Genomic DNA, 27,859 nt, shown 5'->3' on the forward strand with positions numbered 1-27,859 from the left:
CACTAAGAATAAGTGGATTTTTTTTTGTTCTCTGCTAAATAGTCTAGAGCAAAAGCTGACAAAACATGGATCAAAATTCTCCCAAATTAACTGATGTTTCAGTATTAGAAATTAAATTCCTTTTTATTTATTCTCCAAACTAGGAGCTCTGGGCTTTCCTATGTGTATTAATAGCTTAAAATGTGTACTTACACAAAATGCTGAGCAATACCCATTTGTGATACTAGTGCTGGCAAGAATTAATACAAAGTAAAATGAAACGTTATGCTCAATAGCTAGAATTACTCAAGGAAGTCTTATCATTAAGGCTACTAATTTTCCTAGCAGAGCAAACAGCTGAATTAGAGTTCATGCTTCATTCTGTTAATTACAATATTAGTTAATGAGGTAAATTTTCTATTGCCTTGAAAAAAATTTTAATCTGTAGGGTTCAGCATTTAGAAAAGAAGTTTCGGTGAGATGTGTTGAAGGGCTGGACATAGTACACTGTAAACCTGAATTTTTGTGCCAACAGCGATATGAGAATAGTTAGCAATGTGTTTTTTCCCCACCTTCCACCAGGTTTTAAGTTTCTAGGAAATATCTGCTGTTAACTTGAACAGCTGCTTCAGAGAGGCTTGAATGCGTTCTGGAAAGTAACATTGCCCAGTCGCTTGCACAGAATATGAGCATGTTAAATTTTCACTGGAATATATAATAGTAGAGCACTTTGCTATTAGCTTGAATCATTTGGCTTTTACTAGAGGGAATGAGAAGGAATAATTATCAATTTCCCACGTTAATACTTTTCAACATGCAGGGAGCAGTTGTGAAAGCAATGAGGAAGAGCGGAGGGGAAGCAGTACTTGAAGTATGGGGATTCTCTGGGGTTCCTGAGGAGAACTGTGATGAGGATGGGTAAGGGCCCAGAGCTCTGTCTGTACATACGGACTGGGGGACAAGATGCTGGAAGGCAGCTCTGCAGAGAGGGATCTGGGGATTCTGGTTGATGGCAAGTTGAACATGAGTCAACAGTGTCCCTGGCAGACAACCATGTCCTGGGTGCATCCAGCACAGCATTGCCAGCCAGGGAGGGAGTTGATTGTCCTGTTCTGCTCTGCACCGGTGCGGCCTCACCTGGAGCATTGTGTACAGTTCTGGGTGCCACGGGATAAAAAGGATATAAGGCTACTGGAGAGTGTCCAGAGGAGGGCTATGAAGTTGGTGAAGGGTTCGGAGAGGAAGCCATATGAGAAGTGACTAAAGTCACTTGGTTTGTTCAGCCTGGAGGAGACTGAGGGGAGACCCCATGGTGGCTGCAGCTTCCTCACAAGGGGAGGAGGAGGGGCAGGCACTGATCTCTTCTCTCTTGTGACCAATGACAAAACCCGAGGGAATGGCAGGAAGATGTGCCAGGGAAGGTTCAGGTTGGACGTTAGGAAAAGGTTCTTCCCCCAGAGGGTGGTGGAGCACTGGAACAGGCTCCCCAGGGAGGTGTCACAGCCCCAAGCCTGACAATGTTCAAGAAGAGACTGGACAACACCCTCAGACACATGGTGTGAACTGTGGGGTTGTCCTTTGCAGGGGCAGAAGTTGGACTTGATGATCCTTCTGGGTCCCTTTCAACTCAGGACGTTCTGTGATGCTATCCAACAGGATACTAAGTGACTGGGAATGGAGCTTGTTTCCCCAGAGCCAAGCTGGGATTGTGGGGAGGTATGTGGTCTGGGAATTAGGGCAGATGTTGTGTTTCTGTGAGCCAAGAACATGGACTGGGAGGCTTCGCCAAGACTAGAGGCTCTTGCCACTGTTTAATAAAGTCATAGGAACTTGCTGTATAGTTCAGAGTAGCACTGAGTTGAGAGTGTGTGATCTTTGCTTGGCCGCCTTTCTGAGTATGCACTCAGCTGCCAAAGTACTGGTCAGAAGTTGCTTCTCAGATGCAGAAGTGTTGCAAGGGGGGGTGGTTCACTGGAAGCAGCAAGGAGTTGTGTGCACCAAGGCGAAGGTGATAGCAAAGGTGACAAAATGGTCTGCTGTTTGAATTTCTGTAGTCAGTATAGAACAGAATTTCAGAGGCTCCAGGTATGGATTATGTCTGTATTTTTTTTAACTTCTTTCTCAAACTTTTCGTTTGTATTTTCTTGTCACAATAGCTGCTCTGCACTATGTAGTGGGTATTCCTTCATCAGTACCAACTTCACTTAACTTTCGTGAATGTACCAGGAAGGCATGCAAACAATCCCTAAAAGCTGTTGCCAGCTTCAGGATTATAGTTCTTTTGGCATATATTTTATTTCTATACTTCAGAACTTTACTTCTGGGAACAGCAAGCATAAAACACTCTTTTTCCTGGCTTTCTGAGGGCTGAGTGATGTTTAGCAATGTGCTAGAATAGACTGTAGTAAGCATAGTTTTGTGTTCTCTTATTAAATGGAAAATCAAGTTAGAACTTTAGGAGACTGTGTATATACATATGAGATACATAATAACCTCATTGTCCACTAGACCTAAAATAGTAACTGAAGTTTCCAGGGTTCAGTAAAAGTTTTGTGAACGATGTTTCATGTATTGCTGTGTGCATCCATTGTTATGCTTTCTTTTAAATACAGGTTTAAAAAACGAATGCTGATCGAACAGCTTGAGAGTTTTCTGGAAGAAATCCATCGCAGATCCAATCAGGTCAACCATATCAACAGCAGCTAAGAAACACTGCACATAAGAGAAAGCCACAGCAGGGCACTGCTGTCCTTACTTGCATTCATTTTTGACATGCGCTCTTATCTCAAGTTCCTATACCCAAAAGAATGAGAAGCTGCTTTATAAAGTGATGAGAAAAGTATCCATCATCTTTTTTTTTTCCTTCACTTCTGTTATTTTTGTAATGTGAAAAATATCACAAAAACATTTTTATTTAACTAAACAGAGAACTTCTTGCTTGTTATGGACTTAAGTGTCACTTTCCCTCAGGTTCTATTTTTCTTAATCCAACCTTCAAAATTATCACCTCTTGAGGTTGAACTTTGCCAAAAAGTTGCTTTGTAATTTAAAAAAAAAGCACATACATTAAACAAGGTAATGTTTTGTATATACAGTTATTTTGGATATATTATTGTAAGATGTATAAATGTATTTTGAAAAATATTTAAGAAAAGCACTTTTGTTATTCCATCAATAAAAACTCTATTTTAATCTTTGTGTAGGATTGAGTACTGTTTTTATTGGAATGGTTCATTTTCTGGTATCAGTGTTGAAGAATGAAGAGCAGTTTTGTATTGCTGGATATTCTGCTCTTAATCAGAGAACAAGTGAAAAGGAGCTAAGGCTGAATCGCAGCTATGGTAGAATGAGACCCTGTGGCCTTGTGTACTTTGCTGTTTGGTGACTGGCATAACAAACCGATGCACTGCATGCACATCCACAGCAATGACAAACCCCACAGTTTTATCAGGTTACACTGTTGTAGAACAGGAGTCAGGGGCCTTTGAGGAATCCTGCACAGAGGTTTTGTGTGTCAGAAGTTTTTACATGTTTACAAATTTGGGAGCAGCCAGAAGATGCTGCTTCCTGGACACAAAATATCACTGAATGCTTTATTGGCCCATGTTTTTCATCTGCACTAAACTCTCGTAAGTTCTGGAAAGCTTTGCTTGGTTCAGTGGGAGCAGCTCCTCTCTGATGTTTTTGCTAGGAGACAGTAGTTCACAAACTTCACCAAAAATTTTAGTGGGGCTGGGTTTCTGATGCTTGTGCCATGAGTTGCAGAATCTTGTACTAAAACACTTGCTGTTATCCCAACTTTTGTCGGGATGCTTTTAACTTCATTCAGAGTTCTTCAGGAATATGCATTCTATGCTGTGTTAATTAAAAAAAAGTAGAATGAAAGCTAGTAAAGGTAGTATTACTACATTTTTTGGCAATAATATTTGGTTGTGGATTGAGTGGGTATTTCTGCTTCCCACCTGTTTTGTCAGTTTTGAAACAGCCTCTCAACCTGCTTTCCTTTTCACAGCATTTTGCTACTTGCTTTGCTTACCTTACTTTCTTAGCTGGGTTATATTTAAGTCTGGGACCAGTCCGGACTTAAATTTTTTTCTTAAGTTTTTTTACTTCAGGACAGGGAAATAAAGTCGTGCTTGAAAAGCAACATCTTGCAGATGACCTACACACGCAGCATCAGTCAAACTGACGTTAGCTATGATGAAGGTAAGCAGAAGCTGTTGGTCCATATTGTTAAACATTTAGGTAGCAAAATCTGTTCAGTTTTTCCTCAAATGTTTATATACTCACTATCTTTGCGGTAGTTGTGGTGCTAATGATTCTTAGAGAGCTGTATGTTTTCAATAGTGTGTACAAAGGAAGGGAGTGGAGGACTTGCTCACTATTATTCTTGTAAAAGTGATACTGTTTAAAACTATTTTAATAAATACAAATAATGTAGCTTTTAATTTCATTGAAGGAAAGCTCACCACAAGAGGAACAGAAGACGGTGTACTTGTCTAGTGTTTATTATGAAGGATTTGTAACTCTTCCTATAAAGAGTATTGAACCTGTAAATGAAAACAATATTAATATTATTTCAGTTTGGGACGACATTTTTCAAAGTGTAGTACAGTTTAAATACATAAATTAAGCACTGAACTAGCAGATTTGTGAACATTCATTGCATGTATGGAAAGTTCAACTGCAATTGCATGCTTCTCTTAGAATGATTGGAACAGTTCTGTAGTAAAAGCAAAGAAGCCTTTCCAAATAGTTGGTAACCCAAATTAGAAATTTACCAAAACCTGAAACCATTGGGCTAAAGAGTCATTTTTGAACTTGAGCAAAACAGAGCCTAAGATCACTTCTTTGTGTTCATGCTGTAGTTACGAAAGAGATTATTACAACCCCTTGAATGAATTCACTGCTGCAGATTCATTGAATTAGAGGTTTGATTGTGTTGCTGTTACTTTGCCCATCTTTCAACGGGAATGTGTTCAAATCTGAAATTCAGATTAAATTAACCCAAACTTTTTCAGTTATTTTGGGCAGAACTATACTGTTTGAAGTCTCCGATAATATATTTCTGCTATTACTACAAGCCTGATGTGGTGAAGACTTTTGGTCTGCATAAAAGATTCATTGTGAACTTCATGGGGATAGTAAGATTTAAGTACCTCTCACTAGGAGAATAAAATGTACTAAAAGCAGATCTTCTTTATGGTTTCCCCTTTTCACACCTGAACTTCAGCTACTAAGTCTGAGCAAACAAAATGACTGAATGTCTTCAGTTTTCACTTCTTGCATTAAAAAGCTTAAATTGCAGAAGTGTACTGATTTTGAATTTATTAGAAGGTATGTATTTTGTTAAACTTCATATAAAAATTATGTTTTACAATCTGGTTTGCTTCCTGCTTATATGATCTATCATATACTGTAAACTGAGCAATTTTATTCACTGAAATCAGTTTGTTCTTAATTCTGAGGAGTCTGTGGCTCAGGTTTCATAGGTTGTGATCTTTTAGTACCTTTTTTTAGTCTTTTTTTTTTTTTGTTAATTCTGCGTTTACCAAGTAAAATACTTTTATTGCTGGAATGATGATGATTGCCAAAGCATAGTCAAAACAAAAGCCCCATGAAGTTAGTGCATTTCTCTTAAAAAGTTGTGTTTGCATTTTGGTCAAAATATAAGATACAGATTTTCTTAAGCAGAGTGTTACAAGCCCAGATATTCACTAAGAGAACAGAGTTGTGTTGCTTGGAAGCAGATAAGGAAAATTATTCTTTTTGGTCTTCTTGCCAGGCCACCTGTTTTACTGCACTGTATAAACGGCTATATGCTCCCTGGAACTCTAAACAGACATGACTCCAGTTATGAGAGAAACTTGTTGGTTTGAAGGACTTTTTTAAGAACATATTTAAGGTACAAATTTACTGTATTGCTAAGAATGATATGAGTTATTGGAGGTGGCCTGATGCTGCTAAATGGTGCATTATGTGATTCTTCATTGTTGCCCATGATCTATATGGTGTTTTCTTTTGGCAGAGGCTCTGGAGTGACTTATGTGACTGGACATCTGAAATGAGACATATATTCTAATACTGGAGCTGGAGGAACACTTTGATACTTCCTCTTTCATACATTGTTTGTATATTTTGGGGTGAGTTCATTATCATTATCCAAAAAAAAGGCAGTTACAAAAGAAAGATGCATTTCTTGGCACTTCCTTGCATAAGTGAAGATGCAAGCTAGATTTTTTTTTTGCAGAGCAAGTTACTTGATTACATAGAGTGAATATCTGTGGCTTTTATAAACTTGAGTGTTTCATGAGGATGCTGAGTAGTGAAGGGTCCAGGTGTGTAAAACTATCTCCTCCAAGGTGTTGCTGTTCAAGATAACAAGGCAAGAGAAACTTGCTTCTGCATATTCTGAGCTGTAGCCAGGCAAAAGATTGTTGGTCTTCAGAATTTATGAGATATCCCCCTAGAAACTGCTTGAGGTAGAATTAATACAGGGAATTTCAGGCCCTGGAGTCCTGGTGCCTAGAGGCAGAAGTCTGTTTGCTGTGTGCCATCTGTGGAGGCCTGAAAAAGTTTCATTTTTAGGGAAAGATTTCTATTTTAACTTGTTCAGATATTAATCCATCTGATCCGGCCCATTTGTACTTTGGTTTGCCCTGTGGAGGTTGGTCCCTAATCTTTGGGCATTTAAGAACCCTCAATTGCCTATAATTAGGGTAGAAATCTTTTTCAGCACGTACTGCATAAATGTACAAGAAGCTAATCTGGCTTCCCTGAATTCTATGACTATCATGCATTATTTTTAAAGAAACTCAACTGTGTTCTTTGTGCTTTAAAACTCTTAAACCCGCTGTTTCCCTGGTGGTTTGAATTTCCTGGTCCAAAGGAAGGCACGTTATTTACAAAGAACTTGTTACTGATTTCAGTGCTACTCATGAAGGACTCTGCTACGGAAATGGAGAGCGTGCGTACCTGTGTTAGTTTGTCTCAGGAAAAACGTGAAAGGTCTGTCTGCTTTGAAAATAGGCGTTCGTGATCTTTTCAGTAATACCATTGCTGTAATGCAACAAAGAACATTAGTAAACTGTGTGCATTTTCATTCCATCCTCTGTACAGTGGCCTCAAGCTCTGATCTGTAGTACCTGAGTTTTGAGTTGCTCCTCTGCTTTAAGACTAAAACAATAATTCTATCCAGCAGCAAAATCAGTCTGGGTGAATGAACAAGTCAAGCGTTGTGAGGCTACATGCAGGGGATCGGTGTGTATTTTGTTGCTGAAGTGAGCCTGTCTGGCTTTGGATTTCAAAGGTAATATAATTGTTGTTGTTATCGCAGCCATAACTGCTGAAATCATAACATGCTATTGCCAAACCTGTTTGCCAATCCTTAGCTATGCTTTTCTGGTAAAAAAAGATAAGCAAGGCACAAATGTAGTCTCTTTTCTAAATGGGAGATAAGCAGTAGAGATATATCTGTGTCCTCCTGGAATTTCTCCATTAGAGTATCCTCGATCTCAGTTTTATTACTGTCCTTCCCCTCTCTGGTTGGGGGTTAATTATTAGATTAAATAAAGAGTCCTTAACAATTATGATGGCTCAGCTATTATTAAAACACGTCTTGTTAAAATAAATTATTCCTTGTGCCTACATAGTATTAAGAGTACATTGTTAAACAAAAAAAACCACCACAATATTAAAACCCCCAGATTTGGATTATTTTTTGGTCAGCACCGCTAACAGTGGAATTTAATTGAAAATTCAAGTAAAGCTCAGTAAAACTAGTTTGAGTGGCATTATTTGAGTGCTCCTAAAAGTGTCTCTTGTAGCTTTCAAGCCACTGTGTTGACTAGATCCAGAGCTTTTAAAGTAAATAATAAATATAACCATACCTTTTTAAATCAGCTTCTTAGCTTGGTCTGACTGGAGTTAAGGGAAGTTTTGGCATTGCTTTCAATGGGATAAAGATCTGATGTCTGATTGTTCTTACCCTTAGTCTTTGGTATGTAATTGAAGCAACATATAAGCATTTATTTTTTAATGGGAATTACCAGAAAAATTACTTAAAATATTAATGCCCCAGTAGAGATGAAAATTTTCATAAAATTAAACTGTACAGCTCTGCAGGAAGGTTAACCTCCTTATGTCAAATTGTCACTGTGCGCCCACACATGTACAGCGTGTGTCTTATCTGAAGCTGTTGTCGGAGAAGTGCTGCACCAGAGCAGGGGTGCTCAGGTGCCTTTTGGCATTGTGACTGCAGGATGTCTGCCGTGAGGGGGTGCACCTTGCAGAGCCACCCCATCATCGAGATACACCGTGGTGCTCTCCCTACGTCGCTCCTGGATTTCCTCCTGGAAGTAAGGAGGATCATAGAATAATGGAATCATTTTGGATGGAAGACACCCTGAAGATCATAAAGTCCAATGGTTAACCTAACACTGACACTAAACCATGTCCCTAAGAATCTTATCTGTATATCTTTTGAACACCTCCAGGGATGATGACTCAACCACTTCCCTGTGCAGCCTGTTCCAATGTTTCACAACCCTTTCTGTGAAGAAATGTTTCCTAATATCCAGTCTGAACCTTCCCTGGTGCAACTTGAAGCCATTCAGCAGGGAGTGGGGAGACCCAGATCTTGCCATCAAGTACCACCAGTGTTTGCAATGTGTGCATGGAGCACACCTGAAGGCAGCACAGCCCAGGGAAGCAGAGGCAAAATGTGGTTTGCTGGTGTTTGAACAGCTTCAGGACACATTCAGCTTCTGAGAAGCCAATGGCAGCAATGCCCATATAATCCACACAGTGGTCTGGGTCTGCTGCTGCTTTTCATGCTGACTTAAGAGCTGTTCTGCAGCATCTGAGGCTTCCAAAAGGGAAACAAACAAGCATGGGTTGTCTTTGATAAAGCTCATGTGACCGAAATAAAAAGAAAGATTAAGATTGCACAGCTCAGTAATTTCAGTTGTTCTGTTTTATGTTAATTGTGATGGAGGATTTCTACTGAGATGTGATTCAGCTCATGAAGGTTATTTATTGACTCTGTAGTCCACAGCTGAGATTTTACTCTGAATCTCCCCACACAGCCAGTCCCAGCTGCTCACATGGAAGTGATCTGTAGAAACTAATGCACATGAAGGTCACACTTCAAAGTACATAAGAAACAAACCTGTCTTTGTGAAGACAAAACTTTCCCATCCTGACCTTCAATGATACCAAAAGGATCATCTTCCTAAAACAAACCCTGTAACAGTTCAGGAGCTATGGACAAAACATTATTTTCCTTCTTTGTTTTTGTGATCTGAGCAAGCAGATTTAACCAACAGAAAAAGAAGTGGTTTATCTTCTTAAACTGGGTATTCCCTGGGCTGGTAAAGCTGGTTCTCACTTGAGTCTTTATATGTTAGTCTAAGATCAAACATGGGAAGGGAAGAGTTTTAAGAGTTCTTATGGGCAATTGTAATGGTAAAATGGAAGCATGTTAAATATAAAAGTTTAATTTTAGGTTAGGCATACATTTAAATGCTACTGTGCTGGTTTTGTTTGGTTGGTTTGTTTGATTTTTTTTTTTTTATAAATGACTACGAGTTGTTTCTGCAGTGACAATTTTCAGGAGCGAAAAGTGAAGTTTGTATATTTGCTTTACCTGTAGCTCCTGATGCCTTCGTGCCATCTTCTGTTACTTCAATTTCTGCTTTGTGAATAGCTTCTGAAATATAAAGACTACTTTGCTCTGCCAAAAAACCCAGAAATTAATAGTTATTTTCTGAATTCCATTGTGAACACGGGTTTATTTTTTCTTAATTCAGAATGCTTTTACCTTTTTTTTTTCTGCAGAATCTAAGGATGACATAACCATTAGGTATTTCACCCGGACACACTGACTATGTGTAATATCATTAGGTTTTCTTCTGTTGCAAATTCCTTCCACTGGTTCCTTCACCACATCACGTTCAGAAAGACAGCACAGGATAAACCTGCCTTTCAGTTGCTTTTTCTGGCTTCCACAGAAGATCCTCAGTTCTAATTTTGACTCGGCTACTGATTTTTCGTACATGTACCTAATATGGGTGAGCACAGATAGTTTGAACATCTAAGCTGGTTTGATATTAAGGACCTTTTAGCACGTAGCTGAGATAGTATGACTACGTGGCTTTTGGACTAGTGTGACCTTCTGTGCAGCAGCTTGGAGAATAAGCTGAAATACTCATGTGTGTCTTGAATCTATCTGCCTGAACATGCCCTTTGTCACAGGGCACAGCTTGCTTGATGGCCCAGGTGCCTCTGACTTCTGCATGAAACACAGATCCCACTTTCAGACAAGCAGTGAAGTTCTTAGGAAAGAATCACTGGGCTGAATGCAAAGTTGGAATATTTTTTCTGCTTAAAGGCATTTCTTTTATTGACTTCTCATCATTCAGATCTGCTATCTAATCTAGGGGAGCAGGAACAACAAGATTTTTGACTGTGTTTGTATGGGTGTACACCTGGAAGAGCTGTGAGGTGCCCTCACATTACTGCTGATGGAGCCAGCTGCAATCTGGCCCCTTTCCACTGGTGCCCAGTGGTGGGAGCTGGGCTTTGGCTACAGAACAGCATCACTTAGACACTATATAGGAAGATCTTGAAAGTGAGGAAAGCAAGATTAGGAAGAATCACAGAAGAGTCACAGTATCACAGAATGTCAGGGATTGGAAGGGACCTCAAAAGATCATCTAGTCCAATCCCCCTGCCGGAGCAGGAGCACCTAGATGAGGTTACACAGGAATGCGTCCATGCAGGTCTTGGATGCCTCCAGAGTAGGAAACTCCACAACCTCCATGGGCAGCCTGTTCCTAAGATCTGTGTATCACTGACAGAGGGAGGCAGGACCCTTGCCAGTGTGAGTAGGAATGGGCACTTTTGGCTGCCTCTGACTATGGAGGGACTTTTCAGGGAGCCTCAAGTCACCATTGTGAATACCTTTTTCTCCCTTGTTTCTGCCCATGTTTACTTGTTCTTTCATCTTTATGGTTGTTGTCCCACTAGATAGACAACACTCAACTGAATGCTGAATGGAAATTCCTAGTTTGAGAGGTCTCCCAGGTTGTGGTGAAAAGGAAGGTTTCATGATGAGCATAGAAATTAATTAACATGTGGAGACAATGAATGAACTGAGGAACCATTGGAAGGGCAATTGCAGAAAAACTGCTCTTCAGGAAGAAACAGTGGGACTGTGACATAAAATGGAACGTGGAAAAAGTTAATTTCAGAAAGACAGCAAGGAGAGTGTTACAAGTCTGCTGCTCCCCAGCTGACTGCGGAGGGCAGAAAGTGGGGAAGGTTGAGAGGTATTTCCTTTCTTCTCTGAATCTGAGGATTGAGTCTGATGTATAGATGAAAAAAAAGGAAATACTAGAACACCATTTTAACTCTTTCTATCTGAATTTTGACCAGTCAAAAATCCAGGATGGAAACAAGACAAAACTGTGGAGAGGCAGATTTTTTTAAATTAGATACATCAAACATATTTGGAGGAGAAAAAATAGAAGCCTTCGGGCATAAAGAAGCTACTCCGGGTCTGAAATGAAGTAACACATTTGTTTGCTAAATGTGATTCTGAAGATTATGGTTACTCCTTCATATAGAAGAGGAACTGAAAAGTTACGTGTTCTTTTTCGAACTGTATCTATTGGTTAAATAAAAGATAAACCTTCCTTATAAACTCTGTCTCACGTAACTCTTGGACCATCAAAATAACCCTCCTATTATGATACATAACTGAGTAGCTAAAGAGTAGAAATGAGAAGGGCCTCAACATATCCCTTAATGTATAATCCTGCCACAGGCTGGATCGAATATGTCTACAAGCCTTACCCTGGATGATGTGAAGCAGAAAGCCACTGAGTTGCTTAGACAAAAAAGAAGCTGCTAAATGAGATCATTTATGATGGAGTTCATTTCCTCAAAGTATTTATCTTATTTAAATAGATGTTAACTTTATAAAATGCATCCTTGTGCACTTCATCCATATATTAACATTTGTTTGCAATAAACAAAACTGCAGGCTTTTACAAATAAGTGGGCAGTGACAAACTATTTTAATGTGCCTCTCTCTGCGGTCTGAGATATGTATTGCAATAAAACAATGCAGTAAAAGCCCTATTAAAAAAACCTCATAAGTAACATCCCTTCTGAGGTTTATTCCAGGAAAGCAACTCTTCTGTAAAAGCAGCTTTGTCTAAATTGGAGGAATTTCTTCTTGTCATACCTCTGTTTACTCACCCACATGCACAAGAACTGCATGAACTCTCCATCTTTCAGGGCAGCTACCACTGAGTCTTTGCTATGAGTAGAAATGACTAAGATGAAATAATTTGTGTTGCTGGTAGTAGTAAACAAACAAAACAAAACAAAAAGAAAGAAAAAAAAGAAAAGGAAATAGATAATTTGGGTTCTTTTAGTATATAACATTAAGTAGGGATAAAAATTTTCTAAGAAGTGGGATAAATTCAGACTTCCAAAACCAAGACAGTTTACAATTGTAACACTAGTATTTTAGCAAAGCAAAAGTATAATTTAATCCACTGGTCACACCAGTCACTGGATCAGCAAGACAACATAGCAGGGGCATATATTGATATCGTTTGTGGTGTCAGGAGCTGGAATACAGACTTGTTGGACCAGCATCCCTAACTCTTAAATGACTATTTAAAAACAAATACAGGAATGAGAGTTGTATTAAAACATCCTCAATATCTGAACAACTAAGCATTTTCTAGGTCTGTGCTGTCTTGTCAGGTTTAATCTTATAGAAAGAAGGAAAAGTAAAAAGAAATATAAGTAATAAAAAAACCAGCCCTGTCCCTTTCAGATTCATCTTTCCTACAAAATAACAGTTCAAAATACAAGTGCCAATAATAAAGTAGAACAGTTGAGCATGAATTGTGGTTTAGAGTTCCAAAGAGAGAGAAGTATAATCAATTCAGAAGGCCCAGGTCTACTGAGTCATTCAAATGTGAGAGTCTACAACTATTGGGTCAGTGATCATTTTTTATGCAGTCAAACCTCTTACCTGAAATACCTTTAAAATTAGCAGTGATGGGATCAAATGCATCTCTGATTCCCAAGGCAGAAAAAACTGTCTTTAGGTCAAAAAGGCTTTGAATACTGAACCTGGAATTAATAGGATAGATTTTATTCAAATGTGGCATTTGTAGTTTAATAGAGCTAAAAGGTGGAACAGATGCAATCTATTTCAAGCCTTTGCATTTCATCCATTTATTTCTGTGTGTGCCCAATGCCTTCTGTCTGATTAAGTGTACTTGGCAGAAAAGCAGCTTGTCTTCACCTGAAGACAGTGACAGAAGGAATCCCTCGCCCACATCTATTGCAACCAAACCACCTCTTTCGTCTTCTTGACACGTTAACTCTGCATTTCCCCAAGTGTCCTCTTTTTAACAATCTTTTTGACTGCAGCAAAGGGCTCTTTGAAACATTTGCAAAAGATTAGCTTGGAGAAACAGAGTATTAATGAACATTGTTTTTCAGCACTTCATTAATGTGGGGAATGTAGTGGAAGAGATGTGTAACAAAACCTTTCTGTGCTCATGCATACAACAGGTGTGGCCACAAAAGGCCTTCCTGCACCTGATTCGTCCTGCTGTGCCATTTCATTTGAACAGCTGATAGAAAATTCCAGCAGGGTGTGTGCGTTTTTTAGCAACAGCAAATGACTGAAGTGGAAAACGGATGGCTGAAACTTGCTTTGTGCACAGAAAGATGGGTATGACTGGTGGAGGGCCCCAAGTTCTTTGTGAAGTACATCTGTAGTACACTAGCAAGTTGTAAAAATAAACTATGGAATTTTTTTAAAAGGTTATATATTTACTTTCCTGAAGCAAAGACAAAAACAGAGTGTGGGAAAGGGCCAGGAGCATTTCTCTCTTTTTAGCTCTTTAAAATATTGTTGTGCCCCCAACAAATTTAGAGTAAAAGCTATTCGGCTGACTGAAGTACCTGGGTTGTTTTTAAACAGTACAGAGCACATCAGGGAGTTTTGGCATTCCCAGCTCACATCTTCATGACCTAAGAAAGGGTTAGAGCTTTTCTGATCATGTGATGAATGACAAAACTGAAAGTATTTCACAGAATCATAGAATGTCAGGGATTGGAAGGGACCTCGAAAGATCATCCGGTTCAATCCCCCTGCCAGAGCAGGAACACCTAGATGAGGTTTCGCAGGAAGGTGTCCAGGCGGGTTTTGAATGTCTCCAGAGTAGGAGACTCCACAATCCCAATGGGCAGCCTGTTCCAGTGCTCTGGCACCCTCACCATGAAGAAGTTTCTTCTCATATTTAAGTGGAACCTTTTATGTTTCAGTTTGTACCCATTACCCCTTGTCCTATCATTGGTTGTCACCAAGAAGAGTCTGGCTCAATCATCGTGACCCTCACCCTTTATACATTTATAAACGTTAATGAGGTCACCCCTCAGTCTCCTCTTCTCCAGGCTAAAGAGACCCAGCTCCCTCAGCCTTTCCTCATAAGGGAGATGCTCCACTCCCTTCATCATCTTTGTTGCCTTTTGCCTTTGTTGCTTTTGTTGCCCTATTTGTTAATAATTAGATTTTTTTTCTCACACATTGCTCATTTCAGTGCTTTCACACAGAATTCTGACAAAGTAGTGAAGCCACCTTGCAGTATTAATATCACTTACCTCGGTAGAAAAATGTCCATCTTTGCTCTCTTTAAGCTGTTGGCCCAAAGGCTTATGGTTTTGGCAGAAAGGTGAGACTCAATTTGTGACAAAGATGTTCTTCTGTGGCTTGGAAGCACCAGGAACATGCTGAATTTCTCTCCCAGGTAGGGTAACTCGACCACGCTGAAAGCCTCCAGAGCTGCAGTCTGGAATTGGCCTGTGGGTGGGCAAACATAGATCTTATTTCATCATTCAAATGGGGAATAAAACCCCAAACCCACAACCCAAGCCTGGGTCAGCAGACAGTTCAGAACAGCAGCGGTGGGATATAGGGGCTTGTCTCTGGTGCGCGGACTCTTGCAGCCACCTCAGGGTGCTCTTAACTCACAACAGAGCTGATTGCGTGAGATATCTATATCTATATCTATATATCTATATCTATATCTATATCTATATCTATATCTATATCTATATCTATATCTATATATCTATATCATCATCTATATCTATATCTATATCATCTATATCTATATCTATATCTATGTCATCATCTATATCTATATCTATATCATCTATATCTATATCTGTATCTGTATCTGTATATATCTATCTATCTCCTGGCAGAAAAATGCCAAGGATAGTCATAGTACCTGAAGCACTGTCTGAACAGAGCGTGGATATTTTATTACTTTCTCATACCATAGCTGTCCTTCTTGCTCAGAGTTTTTAAAACTGTTACTGAGGCAACGACAGTAACTTTCCTGCAATGCTTGTTCTTTGGATAAACTTACAATTTTTGGATGTCTTTGACTAAAATTTCACTACTGATAGAAATTAAAACAAACCAAAATGGAATGTCCTATTTAGTTAACTGAAAGCTACTTTGCCGCATGTTTGCATCTTTACTGCCTTTAAAAATCAGTTTTAACCCTATTTTGAGAAACAAATAGTTACACTAAACAATAAAGTAGTTAGGGTTTTGCTTATTTAAGCACCAAATTCCTTACCTTTGAAAATCTAGGCACAAAGACCTAGCAAAATCAGATGGTTATAAAAACTAGTCTCAAAAGTAAAAGCTGGTGGACTTCCAAGCTTATGATTAGTTATGCAACAATTCATAACAACTATTTAAAAGTACAATTTCAGTTCCATATTTCAAAGAGCAATTAATCCAGTTGTTTCTAATGGTCACTGTTATACAGCAGAACAGATTCAACTTTACTTCCTTATTTTTTCATCTGTTAATCCAATAAATAAAAAATAAACAAAAAATAAAATAATAACAAAAAATAAAACAATAAAATAAAACAAAAATAAAATAATAATAAAATAATAACAAAAAATAAAATAATAAAATAATAAACAAAAAACAAACAAACAAAAAAAAATCCAATAAAATAATCCTTTCAGGAACACTCAGCAATAGCTAGCAGTCCAGGAGATAAATACAAGTCACAAGGAAAGAACTGATGGCCTTTGCTGCAGGCCATCCAAAATACTGAATCTATTCCTTCTTCACCCAGCTGTAGTAGTTGTATCTTCAAGGGCATACACTCACATTTTTTGAGTCAGGGTTTATAATAACAGAATATAGGTAGCTCATGTTCATAATATTGTCCAATAAATGTATAGATATAGGATGTCTCAAATGTTTAGTGTACAACATTCCCGAGGGAATGGCAGGAAGATGTGCCAGGGGAGGTTCAGGTTGGACATTAGGAAAAGGTTCTTCCCCCAGAGGGTGGTGGAGCACTGGAACAGGCTCCCCAGGGAGGTGTCACAGCCCCAAGCCTGACAGTGTTCAAGAAGAGACTGGACAACACCCTCAGACACATGGTGTGAACTGTGGAGTTGTCCTGTGCAGGGACAGGAGTTGGACTTGATGGTCCGTGTGGGTCCCTTCCAACTCAGGACGTTCTATGATTCTATTCTATAATTTTTTAGCTTTGCAGATATGGACTAGATAGGATTCACAAAACGTTGATTATTCTGCCATTAAATGTCAGGCTCTAAGATTAGACCTCCTGCCATGCAATGTGGAGAAGGATTTGTGCTGTTAAAACCACCTCCCAGCACCTGGATCATGTGCTGGGAAAAGACCTTCTGGTTTGCATGGTACAACCAGGGAAGATTTACATTTGTAGTGCACTGGACATGTTTAATTTATGGGCACGCTGATATTTTGAGGTCAGCACGTTGTGCACAAAGGTTATACAGTCCTTATTTATTAATTAGCAAGAAAATAAAAGAGTTGAGTTTATTGAGTCATATCATTTAGTGTTCTTTACTTGAAATTATATTAAGCATCCCGTAAGGATTTATATATAGCTTAAATCAGTATTCAAATATAGTTAACAAATTACTTGGAAAAATGAATATGTAAAATAGCTGCAGTGTATTACAGGCATCTGTAAACTGTAATGTTGACATTTTCTTAGAGCAGCGTTAATTGTCCCCAGGCTGATTTATTCTGTGTGGCCATGTTAAATGATAAATAATGTCATAAAAGCGGAGGTCGATAACAGGCCACAGCTAATCTTTCTCACTGTGTTTTGGATCATGATGGGAGACAGCTGCTATAATTTAATAATGAAGGAAAGTTATCTCCTGCCTCTGTTTTGTTATACTGAGCCTGTTTTTTGTACTAATTTCAAACTGATTTGTTAGAAGTGTTCATAGCATTTTTAGTGACAAAGACTGAATTTGCCCTATAAAATCTGACAATCAGCAAATTTTAAATTCTGCTTCTCATTTTGACTTCTCTGAAAAGTCTCTCCAGCTGCAGGGAACTCACACATTTCAGGCCGGATGAGAAGATAATCCCAGTATTTTGGTAAACTTTCCTTTGCTGTGCAAATATTTAACACTCCAGTTACCTACTTAAGGATGACAGGATGGAGCTCTTGTGTTTAGGCAAATGGTCAGAAATGCACAACTGATGATTTCACACCATGTTTGCAAGAGCTCAGGAGGAAATATATGGTCAGTCAGTGCAGCTTGACTGACGAATTTCTAGTCACTGGTCTTTACCTGAGATCTCCACCTATATAAGCACTGGCAGCCCTCTGCCTTCTGTCATTTTAGGCTTCTAACTTCTTTATCTCACTTTACTAAAAGAGAAAGGTGAGAGAAAAGCTCTGTTCCTGAGCTAATAGGTGTGTGTTACTCCGAAGAAGCCTGTTTGTTTACCTGAATAGCTCGCAAAGCAACAAAAGGCGAGGCTATTCCAGATATCACGAGTAGCAAAGCTGCTTCAATGAGCTGGTGATAGGAAATCACCCAGGGCTGAAAGACATGAGTTGATGTAGTAGTTTATGTTACTCAACAGTGAGGATAATAAGGTGTAGGGTTTTAGAAGGGGAAACTCTGCATTCCTGAGTAAAGCAAATTAACTTATAACAGGTTTGGATGCAAAGAAGATGAGAATTTTCCAAGTCAGAAGTGTGAATGCACTGAGGAGCTGGCAGTCCCAGCAGGAGGAAGAACTCTGGTGGACACACCGTGGATGTCCCAGAAGAAGAAATACCACAAAGGAAGATGTAACAGTAGGGACAAGCTCACAAAGAGAGGAAAAAGTGTTTCCTCAACTGGGTGAATTATGGTTCAGAGATAAACAGGCACAGAAATAATGAATGGCCAACAGCTTGCCTGATGTGACTGTTGCACAGGAAAGGAAAATGTTTTAGTTATATAAACAAGAGAAAAGGGAAAGATGAATGGTGCTGCTGAACACTCAGAATTTTTTTTTTACCTTCATCCCTATTAATTGCTAGAACTGATGGGAAAGAAACAGTCTGGTGATACAGCAAAGGGTAATGGTGAGGTTCCTAAAGGAAATGAGGAAATAACAGGAGTTATTACAACACCAGTGACAGAAACAAAGTTTAAACTACTTGAGAGAGACAAATAATAATCTGGGGCCTGGATGATCACCACCCTAGAAAACAAAAACAACTTGGATGTGCTATCACAAATGTGTTAGCAAAGATTTTTAATAGACCTGTAGATTCATTTGTGTCCCATGACTGGGAAACAGGAGTATATTTATAAAGAAAATAAAGTGATCTGGGCAATTTTGTGTCTTTCTTTGAGAAGTTTCAGAACATACACTGGAGAAAAGAATAATCAAGTCACAGAGGGAAATAGAAAATGAGATTAATTGCAACATAGGTAGACCCTAGCAAATAAATCTATAAGAATTTTTGTCTTGATGAATAATTTGAAAGAAAGACTTGGATCTAGGCATCTAGTTTTAAATAAAACATTAACATATAGTTTTACTGTGGCACTATTTACAGATAGAAGTGATGGCAATGAGAGCAAGAAATGAAAGGCAGAAAACAGATACTTGAAAGGGAAACTACAGTCAGCTAAGTAAGAAGTGGGGTTCCTAGCTTGAAAAGAGCTTACCAGTGGCTTTCTAAAGTACTTCCAACACTCAAGACTTTCATCAATGACAAACAGTGGGGTTACCGTGCTGACTGCAGTGACGGAAACCAAATGATGGTTCAAAAACATGACAAAAAGTATGTACCTGTGGAGATTTCCCTCTGATTCACCTAGGACTCAGTGACAGGAAAAAAATGGAGAAAGAAAAAAAGGCCCAGTTGGAATCAACCTTAAGTAACAACCCAGAGATGATTCTGTGGTGCAATATGCAAGGTATTTTAGCCAGTCATAGAAATATCAAGAGCACTTTACTGCGCATGTATATGGCCTCATTAAAAGTATCATGTACATTCCTGGCCACTTATTTTCAATAAAGATTAATTTAAATTGGAAAAGTGCAGAAAAGGACTACTGGAGAATTGGATTATCCGTTTTTTTAATAGATTAGGAGAGCCTGGCATCTTCAGCTTAGCTAACAGGAAATTGAGAGGCAGCTTGGTGGCTGGCAAATACATCTGGGAGTAAATATCAAAGCTAAGGAGAAATTATTTAAGTTAAAGGATAAAGCTGTCACAATGGTGAGAGATATAAGTTGGTCTTGAAAAAACGTAGACTTGGAATTAGAAAGGTTTTTACCTAAGTGAAATTTAGAAATTTAGGATAGAAAGGAAATGGGCTTCTTATATTTTGGAAGAGATTGTAGAGCTAAATGGAAGAATTCCTCATGGCAGAAAATTAAGCCTACAGTCTGTGAGGGATGGGGCATGGACTGTAGATATTTTAGGAACCATTTTGAACACAGGATCTGTTTTGTGATTGCCTGCGATTATAAGGTGTCGATTTGGTGACCCAAGTGGTCTCTTTGTTTGATGGAATTTCTTCTGAGACTTCTCCAGGCTGAGAAAATAACTCATCTTAGTGTGTTATCTGCAGCAATTAAATAAATAAAGCTGTTCCATGTTGTACAATAGAGCAAATCTGGATCAAGGACAGTTACCGTAGTTAACTTCGGCTGTGTGATGCATTGTGGGCACGTTCAGTGTTGAGCCCTCTGCTGTGGTAAAAGGCAACATCTGGGTATCCATAAAGGAAAACTTCTTTTGCCACGTGCATTTGAAATACATGGTGGTCACCAGGGCAACCTGGCTGAGCGGCGACCCAGCGCTCTCCAATGGCATGCCACGTACGTCCCCATCTGCATGGAAAAGAAGCAGGGACCCGCACACACACACACAATCCTACTCACCCAGGCCTAAAAGCCAGGTCCGTGTGAGTAAATAAAGCAAGTTGTGACTGCTCTCCATCCCTAAGGGCAAGAGGCACAACTCACAAGACACTGTTAAAACCTCTACATCCCCCTCACCACTTGCACCTGGACCTCATCAGGATTGCCTGTTGATCCATGATCTCCCCAGAATGGAGCTCAAGCTGGTCAGTGTTGAGGGTCCTAATTGTGCCAGGAGTATGCTACTGGCTGAACAACATGGGTGACAGCAGCCCAGTGCTCAGCATCGTGTTCTGGCCCTAACTGGTTTTCTAGATCAAATGTGCTCACATGTATCTTGGAGTGGTTCATTGTTAGCACTAGAAATCCCTCATGAAATGGATTCATGGTTACTGACCCTTTTACGAAGTAACTAAGTCAACTGAAGCTCAAATCCTAATTCTCTCTCTCTCCTGTTAGCAGTTGAATTGATCTTGCTTTGGGTATCTCAAAGATTCTTGGAAGTGTAAGCCACTTTTAATTCATCGATATGCATGTGAGCACCACATAAAACTCCCATTTAATATCTAGTTCTAGAGCAATACTTTTCTATATTGAAGCAAGACTACTTATTACAGTTCATTTGAGAGGGATAGAATTGTTTTTTTCAATAGTAGCTTTAATGTGTGTGTTTAACTTCACCTCACATGTTGATGGCCAAATTAATACTCATGCAACTTAAGCTGATTGGATTGATTTGCTCTGATGCTTCTAAGGACTTGCTTTTTCAATTATTTTTTCATTAACACAGAATTTAGTTTCATTACTTTTCTTGCTTATCTGGAAAGTAAATTCTTTTCATTTCCCGTTTTGACTTTTTAAACTCAGAATCTGACTGCTGAGCTCCTGCATGTCCCCCACAGCAGCATGGAAACACTCAACGCAGCAAAATTTGTCCCTGGGGAATTAGTCTGCTCCTCATTAAAACTGAAAATACTGCAAAGGATTGACATGTTAAAAATTAGAGGAACCAGGCCAAGCAGTTACCAGCTTGATAACGCAAACTTATACTCACAGATTCAGACCTATTCCAGCTCTTTCCTCACATTAGAAAGTGAGCATCAGCACAGGGATTAGATTTCTTGTCTCTCAGCCTTGATTTGGACAACGTTGGGTGGGACAAAAAACTTTATACTTGGTTAAATGTAATTTCTCTCGCTACTTTTATTATACATTTCATCCATGTGCAACCATTCTCATGGGTTGTAACGTTACCTCCAAGGTGACCGGTGATCCATTCCTGTATTTGGGCTGTGGTTCTCTTGGGGTCCGTGAGGTTGGTTTGCTGCAGGCTGCTGTTTGCCCAGCGCGCAGCACGTGCAGCGAAGCGGGGCGAGAGCTGCACCCCGGCATCCACGAAGAAGGAACAGGCCAGCTGCAGTGCTGTGCCTTGGCTGGAGTCCGTCACTTCTTCATACAGTGTCTGCAAGAAGTCCTGCACGCTTTGATCTGCCAGGCAAGAGGGAGGGGAAAACTGCAGTTATCAACCTTAGGCTAAGGACAGCAAAGATTGCACAAGCACTCAGCAGCTCTCAACTCCATTGCCGACACTGATGTCACCTGAAAGTTGAGACACTATAGCAACTGAAGCACTCTTGACTTTATGGGGTATTATTGTCAAGTACTACTGTCAAGGACGGTGACGCACTGGGCACGGGAAAGCTCTCAGCATTCTTCATGTTGCTGTAGAAATCACCTAGTGCTGATACGTCAAGTGGCTGACTTCACATCAGGCTCACACCTCTATGCACACACAACTCCTACAGTTCATAAAGAACATTTGGGGACACTCTGGGTTCCCATTTGTGCCTCTGGCCATGACTGGCTGAGCTGCTGATGGTGCAGTACAGTCATCTCCTCCTCCTGCCATCTCTGATGCCACCTACCCCAGGAAAGGCATCTTCCTGACTGCCCCAGGTCTGTCACTGCGACCCTTGGCCCCCATGTGTTGTTTTGTTTCTTGAAGGATGGTGCCCCAAACTGGTCGAGTATTGCAGATGAGCCCTGGCAATGCTAAATAGAGCTGATAGGTTGCTTCATGTGTGTCACAGGCAACTCTTCTTTTTATACAACCCACAAGAGTGTCTGCTTTTTCTTTAGTATAATTATATTTCCTAGTCAATATTTTTAATTCCTGAGAGCCCTCAGATCCTTTCCTAAAACATCTATTATTTTGCTCATTTTCACCTGATTTAAACAGCCGATTGTCCCTTCTAAATGTAGAATCTTGCACTTGTCCTTATTGAACCGTGTCTTACTCACTTCACACATTTCTCTGGTTTCCAGGATCCTTTCAAACTCTGTTCTGGTCCTTCAAATTTCTTAAAGCAACTATGAAATTCAGTAATGTGTACTCTTGGTTTGTTGTCTACTAATGAAAATACTTGAACAGTGCCCCGATCTCCTGTTCCTGGGGAGCCTGTGGTAGTTCAATGGTGGTGTTTTCTGTGACAGATACAAGGTTGAGGTATGGACCCAACAGGAGCATGAGTCCTGCAAACTTAGAGGATCTCGTATTCTTAAAATGACAGGGTTTCTAGTAGGTTCCTCTGAAGGGTGATTAAGCAGAGATTTCTACCTGTCATTATTTTACTTGCTACAGCAAATAAAATGGTTTGTGACGGGATGGTTCATGCCAAGGTGACCTCCTGAGGCCTGGGACTCCAACCCAGTTTGAACAATGTTTATGGGCTCTGTGTCAAATCTCCTCAAGCTTCCCATGTTCATGGTTCAGCCCCTTTCCCATCTCTTCTTGTGCTTTGGAGAAGACTTGCCTGTGCCCAGCCAACAAAAGTCTTATTGAGGTTGAGCAGCCTGCAAGACATTTTCAGCATGTTCCTGCTTCTATAAGTAAGTATTCCATGAGGACTGGGAAATGTCTGAGGCATTTTTCTTCTTCAACAAGACATCAGTGCCTCTTGGCTCTGTGGGACCACCAGGACTTTCATTATTTCACCACCAAGTGTCCCAATTTCTGCATGAAATCTCAGCAGCTCACTGTTGTATATGAATTGCTAACTACTGTCTCAAAGCGGGGGGGTCAATATTGTGCCTCTTGCTTCTCCAGGTTGCTGTACTTAGCTCAGGTGCTTCTCTGCCTTGGCCTGAAACCCTGGGGTGCCCTGGGCAGCTCACAGGTATCTGACTTCCCACAGGCATGGCTGGTCTCACTGTTATGGGCTGGCTGGAAACCTTTGTTTTGACTCAGGGGAGGCCTCAGGCAAAGGGAAGAATCACCCAGTTTCTCCAGACAACTGTGGGTGTAGGCAGTGCTAGAGGGACATCAGGCTGGGCTGCCAGCTGGGACATGAGTGGTTTGAGGCGGCTAATGGGGAAGTCCATCCTGCCTAGACTGACCTGTCCCAGGCTGAGGGCAGGATCCTCTTGAATCTCCAGCTGCCAGCCAGGTCATCAGGAGACTTTTACTGCATAGATTCTTGGTGGGGTAAAGGGAGAGTGTCACATCTACCAACTTCTACCACCTGAGAACCCAGTTTGTGTTTTCTGGCCTAACAGTGCTCCTTTAACAACCTGCAAGGAGACTAATCACCTGTGGGAACTTTGGTATTAGAATTTAGATCTATTACTCTTTAAGGGATAAAATATTGAACTCCTCGAACAGATGTCAAGAAAACTCACACAGTCTGAAGTGTAAAGTGCTTTTCTCATGTGTTTTGCATTAGTGCAGGAGCATTTGGCAAGCTCTCTGGAGATTGTGAGAAATCAAAGATGGTAAATTGGAAGCAGATGTTAATGTGAGGTGTGGTATCCTCAGCTTGTAATTTCAGTCATATCAAAGTGCTTATCTAACCAAAGTCCTGAATTCTTACTCAGAAAACAGTTCAAAATTGCTTTAAAATAGTCTACCTTGGATAAAATAAATCAGCAAGGAGAAAGCATTTGAAAGCATGTAATTTTGTCTGTGCTGTCTAGAGAGACATCCCTTTATACATTGTTTTTCTTAGTTCTAGAATAAAGGAGAACAAGTCTTCCAAATATTAAAAGAAGATTACAAGTGCATGTAAGAGCACAATATCCATGAATAGTGAATGAAATATCACTGTTTTCATTGCTTTCAGCCTGCTAAGATTTTAACCACATTCTTCATTATTGTTTGACAGGCCAATGGAAACATTAATGCAAACGTATAATGGAAGAAATTAATTTTATCAGATATGCATATGTATGTGATTTGCTTTTAATCATCCGATAGGAAATTTGATTTAAGTATTTGATTCATACCATTTGAAGAAGGGGTTTCCTTCTCCATCACTAGAAATGTGCTGTTATAACCAATAGCAATAGATCCTATCCTACTTTATTTTCGCATTCATGCATCAATATCACTGAAAGCCAAAGCTCATGTGGCTTGTGCCACAGACAAATAAAATGGAGATAAAGTGTCTGCTTGATATGATGTGCCACATGAGAAGTAAGGCAGCACAAAAGAGCTCACAGGTCATTAACAGCCTCTGCACTTCTTTTTGTTACATTTTGTGTGGAGATTTGTGCCTGAATTTCACTCTGTAATATTATTGTTAAAGTTCTTTCTTAATAACTGTGCTCCTAATGACCAGAAGTGTCAAGAAAGATGTAATACTTGTATGAATTAATGTTGTTTAGAATTACCCTACTGAATTTACAGAAACAGGATTCTTACAGGCAAGACTTCATTATATCAGCTGCTCACAATACAGATGCACTGTCCTTTTGTCAGTACATGCAGCTGTATCTGTATATGTTAATATCAGCCAGAGTTAGCTCTTACTGCCGTGTCGGTTTTGAATGTCAATGCTGTACAGAATGGTAATGGTGACTAAGGCAGGTGACAGCACCGGACAGTGAAATTGCTGCAGGTTTTATCTTTAGTCTTCATATATTGAAAGTAAATTTTATGCTGAGAAACAGCAGTGTCATCTCTATACATAAGTCTGGTATGTAAGCTGCAAATTTTGAAGATGTGGCAGTCATCTGCTTTTCATAAACATTGTGCCCATAATGTAAAATAGCTTTTGACGTGTGATGTGAGATGGTAGGATAATCCAGACCTAAAATGAAAACAGCATCCTTAAATTCAGCTGACTTAATGCTGGATTTTAAGACATCTGCCTTTTCTATATCCCTTCCAGATTCCCAGTGAGTTTTATTTTAGCCTGCTTTCAGGGAAAAATGCAATTGCACCATCCATCTGCTAATGTATATCCTTCTCTGCCAGCCTCCTTCTAACAACTTTTCATCTTTTTGGCCGGTGGTAATAACACTAGAAAAAGGTGCACAGTCTTAAAGATAGTTCAGTTTCTATAGGCTTCATAAAATTTGTTAATAGGATAGGAGAGAAGACAGCTGTCCTGTGCCTGGCACCTCCTCACAGGGGATGCAGGGGAGGCCAGGACTCAACAGACATGATGAGCCCCTGGGAAACAGGAGCAATTCTGCTGTCCATGGAAGCAGCTTTTCTAGATGTAGTCGTATTTTGGTACAGTGAAAGAGGAAGCACTGATCAATAGAAAGAGGAATAACATGTATAAACTACTCCCTTGAGTTTTCTTTGTCCAGCTGATTTCTGGCTATCAAAGATAGACAAAACACTCCAAACCTACATCTAGCAGTGAGACAGAAGACAGAAGTTTAGTATGATGTGTGGAATTGCTGTCTCCTTAGTAAAGCTGTGAATTTATTGCAAAATGTAAGCAAGGAACCATTTTTTTTAAGCAGTACATTACCATGAATGTTGTATCCTAGGGATTCCTGCAGCTCCGTGAAGGTGTTTCCCTGAGCTCCAAACTGCAGCAGCTCTAAAGAAACAGCCACGCTTGCTGGAGAGACTACCAGGTTGGTTCTGTTCCCTGCTTCAGATACATGATGGTAGAGACTGATGGCAAATTCAGTCTTCAGCTCTTTCAGCTCATCATAGGAGATGCAGTTTCCTTTGGCTAAGCAGCAAGCGGACAGGATAAATGCAGAGAAGGAAATGGTCAACATGAAGGCAAGTTGAGAACACTCTTCACCAGATAACCATACCTGCAATTAATAACAGATATATTTAGAAAAGCAATACGCTGAGCTGACAGAGGAACTTTCTTTTTCTGTCAATGTTAAGACCTCACTTGCAATAGTAATGACCACTGTTAAAATACTTGTCCAGGTCTAACCAGAAGCTACCAAAAGAATAAAGAAGTAGGGGCATGCTGATGACTCTGTTGACTAACAAGAACCAAGTTTTCCAGAATGCCCTACTTGTATAGGATAGTTGGCCCCTACAGTGCTTGGAGACACAGAGCCCCTTTGTTAAAAAGTTAGTTACCTGCCTCCATGATGAGGCACTTTAGTGCAGTCTCCATGTTGCTGAGCACCCACAGCTCCTTTCCGTCCCCAACAGAAAGAGGGTCACATCCAGCACTCCCAGAAGGAAGACTGCTCCTTGGGAGGTGCAGGTATCTAATTGGAGGCTCCAGGATGATCTTTAGATCCAAGTTTTCAAAAGGCTGATTTTGAATTCCCACCCCAGATATTCCTTCTATGAAATTTATCCCAGTGAATAAAGGTTGCATTTGCAAAAGGCTCCAGTGCTTGCAGCACAAAATCACTGCTTCCGATTTTTATAGGAAATTAAGTATTGGTCAACATTATATTAAAACACTTAGATTGAAATTTAAAGGAATAATGCTAAAATGGCAGAATAGCTTTCTTTACAGAACTTTGCCTTTTGAACATGTATACAAGTATCTATTAAGAAATACTGCGCCTTCTTTCACTTCAGGATTTCCTACAAATCTTTCTCCATGCCCTTTGCTCTAGAGAGCACCTCTAATGCCTCGTATTTACTCACAGTTAGCTCTGTTAAATTGTCTTGCCTTTCTGTGTCCTTCTGGGTGTCTGAATGGAAGCTGTCTATGTACGTCTTGTATCCTTCTTTAATAGGTGGTGGAGCAAAGACTAAGTCATGAGACTGCATTTAAAGGGATAGTCAGTGATCAGAGTCTCTTGTCGGCGATGTCTGTACCACTCTGTCCAAATTCCTGTAGGCTACAAGCTCTATGGAGAGCCAGGCAAAGCAGCATGCCACTGACCAGCAAATCCAAGGCAAGGAACAAAAAGGTACACATGGAGATGGAGTCAGCAACTTCCTTACAAGCCCTGCTCGAGCCTCATGAGACTTGTGACCTGCTGGTACGGAGCAAGGCATCTCCTATCTCTCTTCCCACACCCCCCCTCCTTTTATATGAATTCCAGTGATTCCTCTGCCACAAAGGGGAAGAGAAAGGGTTCTCTGTGTACCAGGCACACAGCTATTTTTCCCCCCACTTTGAAACCTTATTCAGAAATCCCATGCAATTAAAATGTCTTTATTTGCCATTCTTTTTTTTTTTTTTTTTTTTTTTTTTTAAATGCCATCCCAAATAGCAAGATTTTCATTCACTCTTTAGTTTCTAGGAGGAAAGAAACAACAAAGCAGTGCACTCGAGGGAGATCAAATGAGGCAGGGGACACTTTGAATTAACCAGAACCAGAAGACCTGTGGTTGTGACTGCTTTAAAAGCAATCGCA

General features: G+C 39.9%; 2 protein-coding genes across 6 annotated transcripts in view; one reads left to right on the forward strand and one right to left on the reverse strand.

Moving 5' to 3' along the window:
- Window positions 1–3,171, forward strand: part of INTS6 (integrator complex subunit 6) — a 44,332-nt gene extending 41,161 nt beyond the window's left edge. For both annotated transcript variants that reach the window (XM_065052995.1, XM_065053004.1), the window contains one exon: window positions 2,592–3,171. In XM_065052995.1, coding sequence (XP_064909067.1) covers window positions 2,592–2,685 — 94 coding nt within the window. In that variant the 3' untranslated portion in view covers window positions 2,686–3,171. The remainder of the gene's footprint in view (window positions 1–2,591) is intronic.
- Window positions 3,172–4,464: 1,293 nt separating this feature from the next.
- Window positions 4,465–27,397, reverse strand: SERPINE3 (serpin family E member 3). Of its 4 annotated transcripts, XM_021286837.2 has the most exons (9): window positions 27,141–27,397; window positions 26,035–26,332; window positions 21,527–21,760; window positions 20,045–20,242; window positions 14,677–14,875; window positions 13,034–13,134; window positions 9,626–9,712; window positions 6,955–7,038; window positions 4,465–4,529 (listed from the first exon to the last, which is right to left on the reverse strand). In XM_021286837.2, the coding sequence occupies exons 1-9, from the start codon at window positions 27,264–27,266 to the stop codon at window positions 4,489–4,491; spliced, it is 1,368 nt and encodes a 455-aa protein (XP_021142512.2). In that variant the 5' UTR covers window positions 27,267–27,397; the 3' UTR covers window positions 4,465–4,488. The 4 variants fall into 4 exon arrangements, with proteins under 4 accessions (XP_021142512.2, XP_064909098.1, XP_021142511.2 ...); XM_065053026.1 differs by lacking the exon at window positions 20,045–20,242; XM_021286836.2 differs by lacking the exon at window positions 4,465–4,529 and having other exon boundaries at window positions 6,772–7,038.
- Window positions 27,398–27,859: the final 462 nt, after the last annotated feature.

This window comes from Columba livia, chromosome 1, assembly GCF_036013475.1.
Source record: "Columba livia isolate bColLiv1 breed racing homer chromosome 1, bColLiv1.pat.W.v2, whole genome shotgun sequence".
Lineage (NCBI taxonomy): Eukaryota > Metazoa > Chordata > Aves > Columbiformes > Columbidae > Columba > Columba livia.

Bases quoted from the DNA above. Each gene is read 5' to 3' on its own strand.
- SERPINE3 (XM_021286836.2), bottom strand. From the start codon at position 27,266: ATGCAGTCTCATGACTTAGTCTTTGCTCCACCACCTATTAAAGAAGGA. The intron at 13,135-14,676 runs GTAAGTGATATT...TATTAATTCCAG, and splicing joins ATGGACATTTTTCTACCGAG to GTTCAGTATTCAAAGCCTTT. The intron at 9,713-13,033 runs GTAAGAGGTTTG...GTTTTTTGGCAG, and splicing joins TAATTTTAAAGGTATTTCAG to AGCAAAGTAGTCTTTATATT.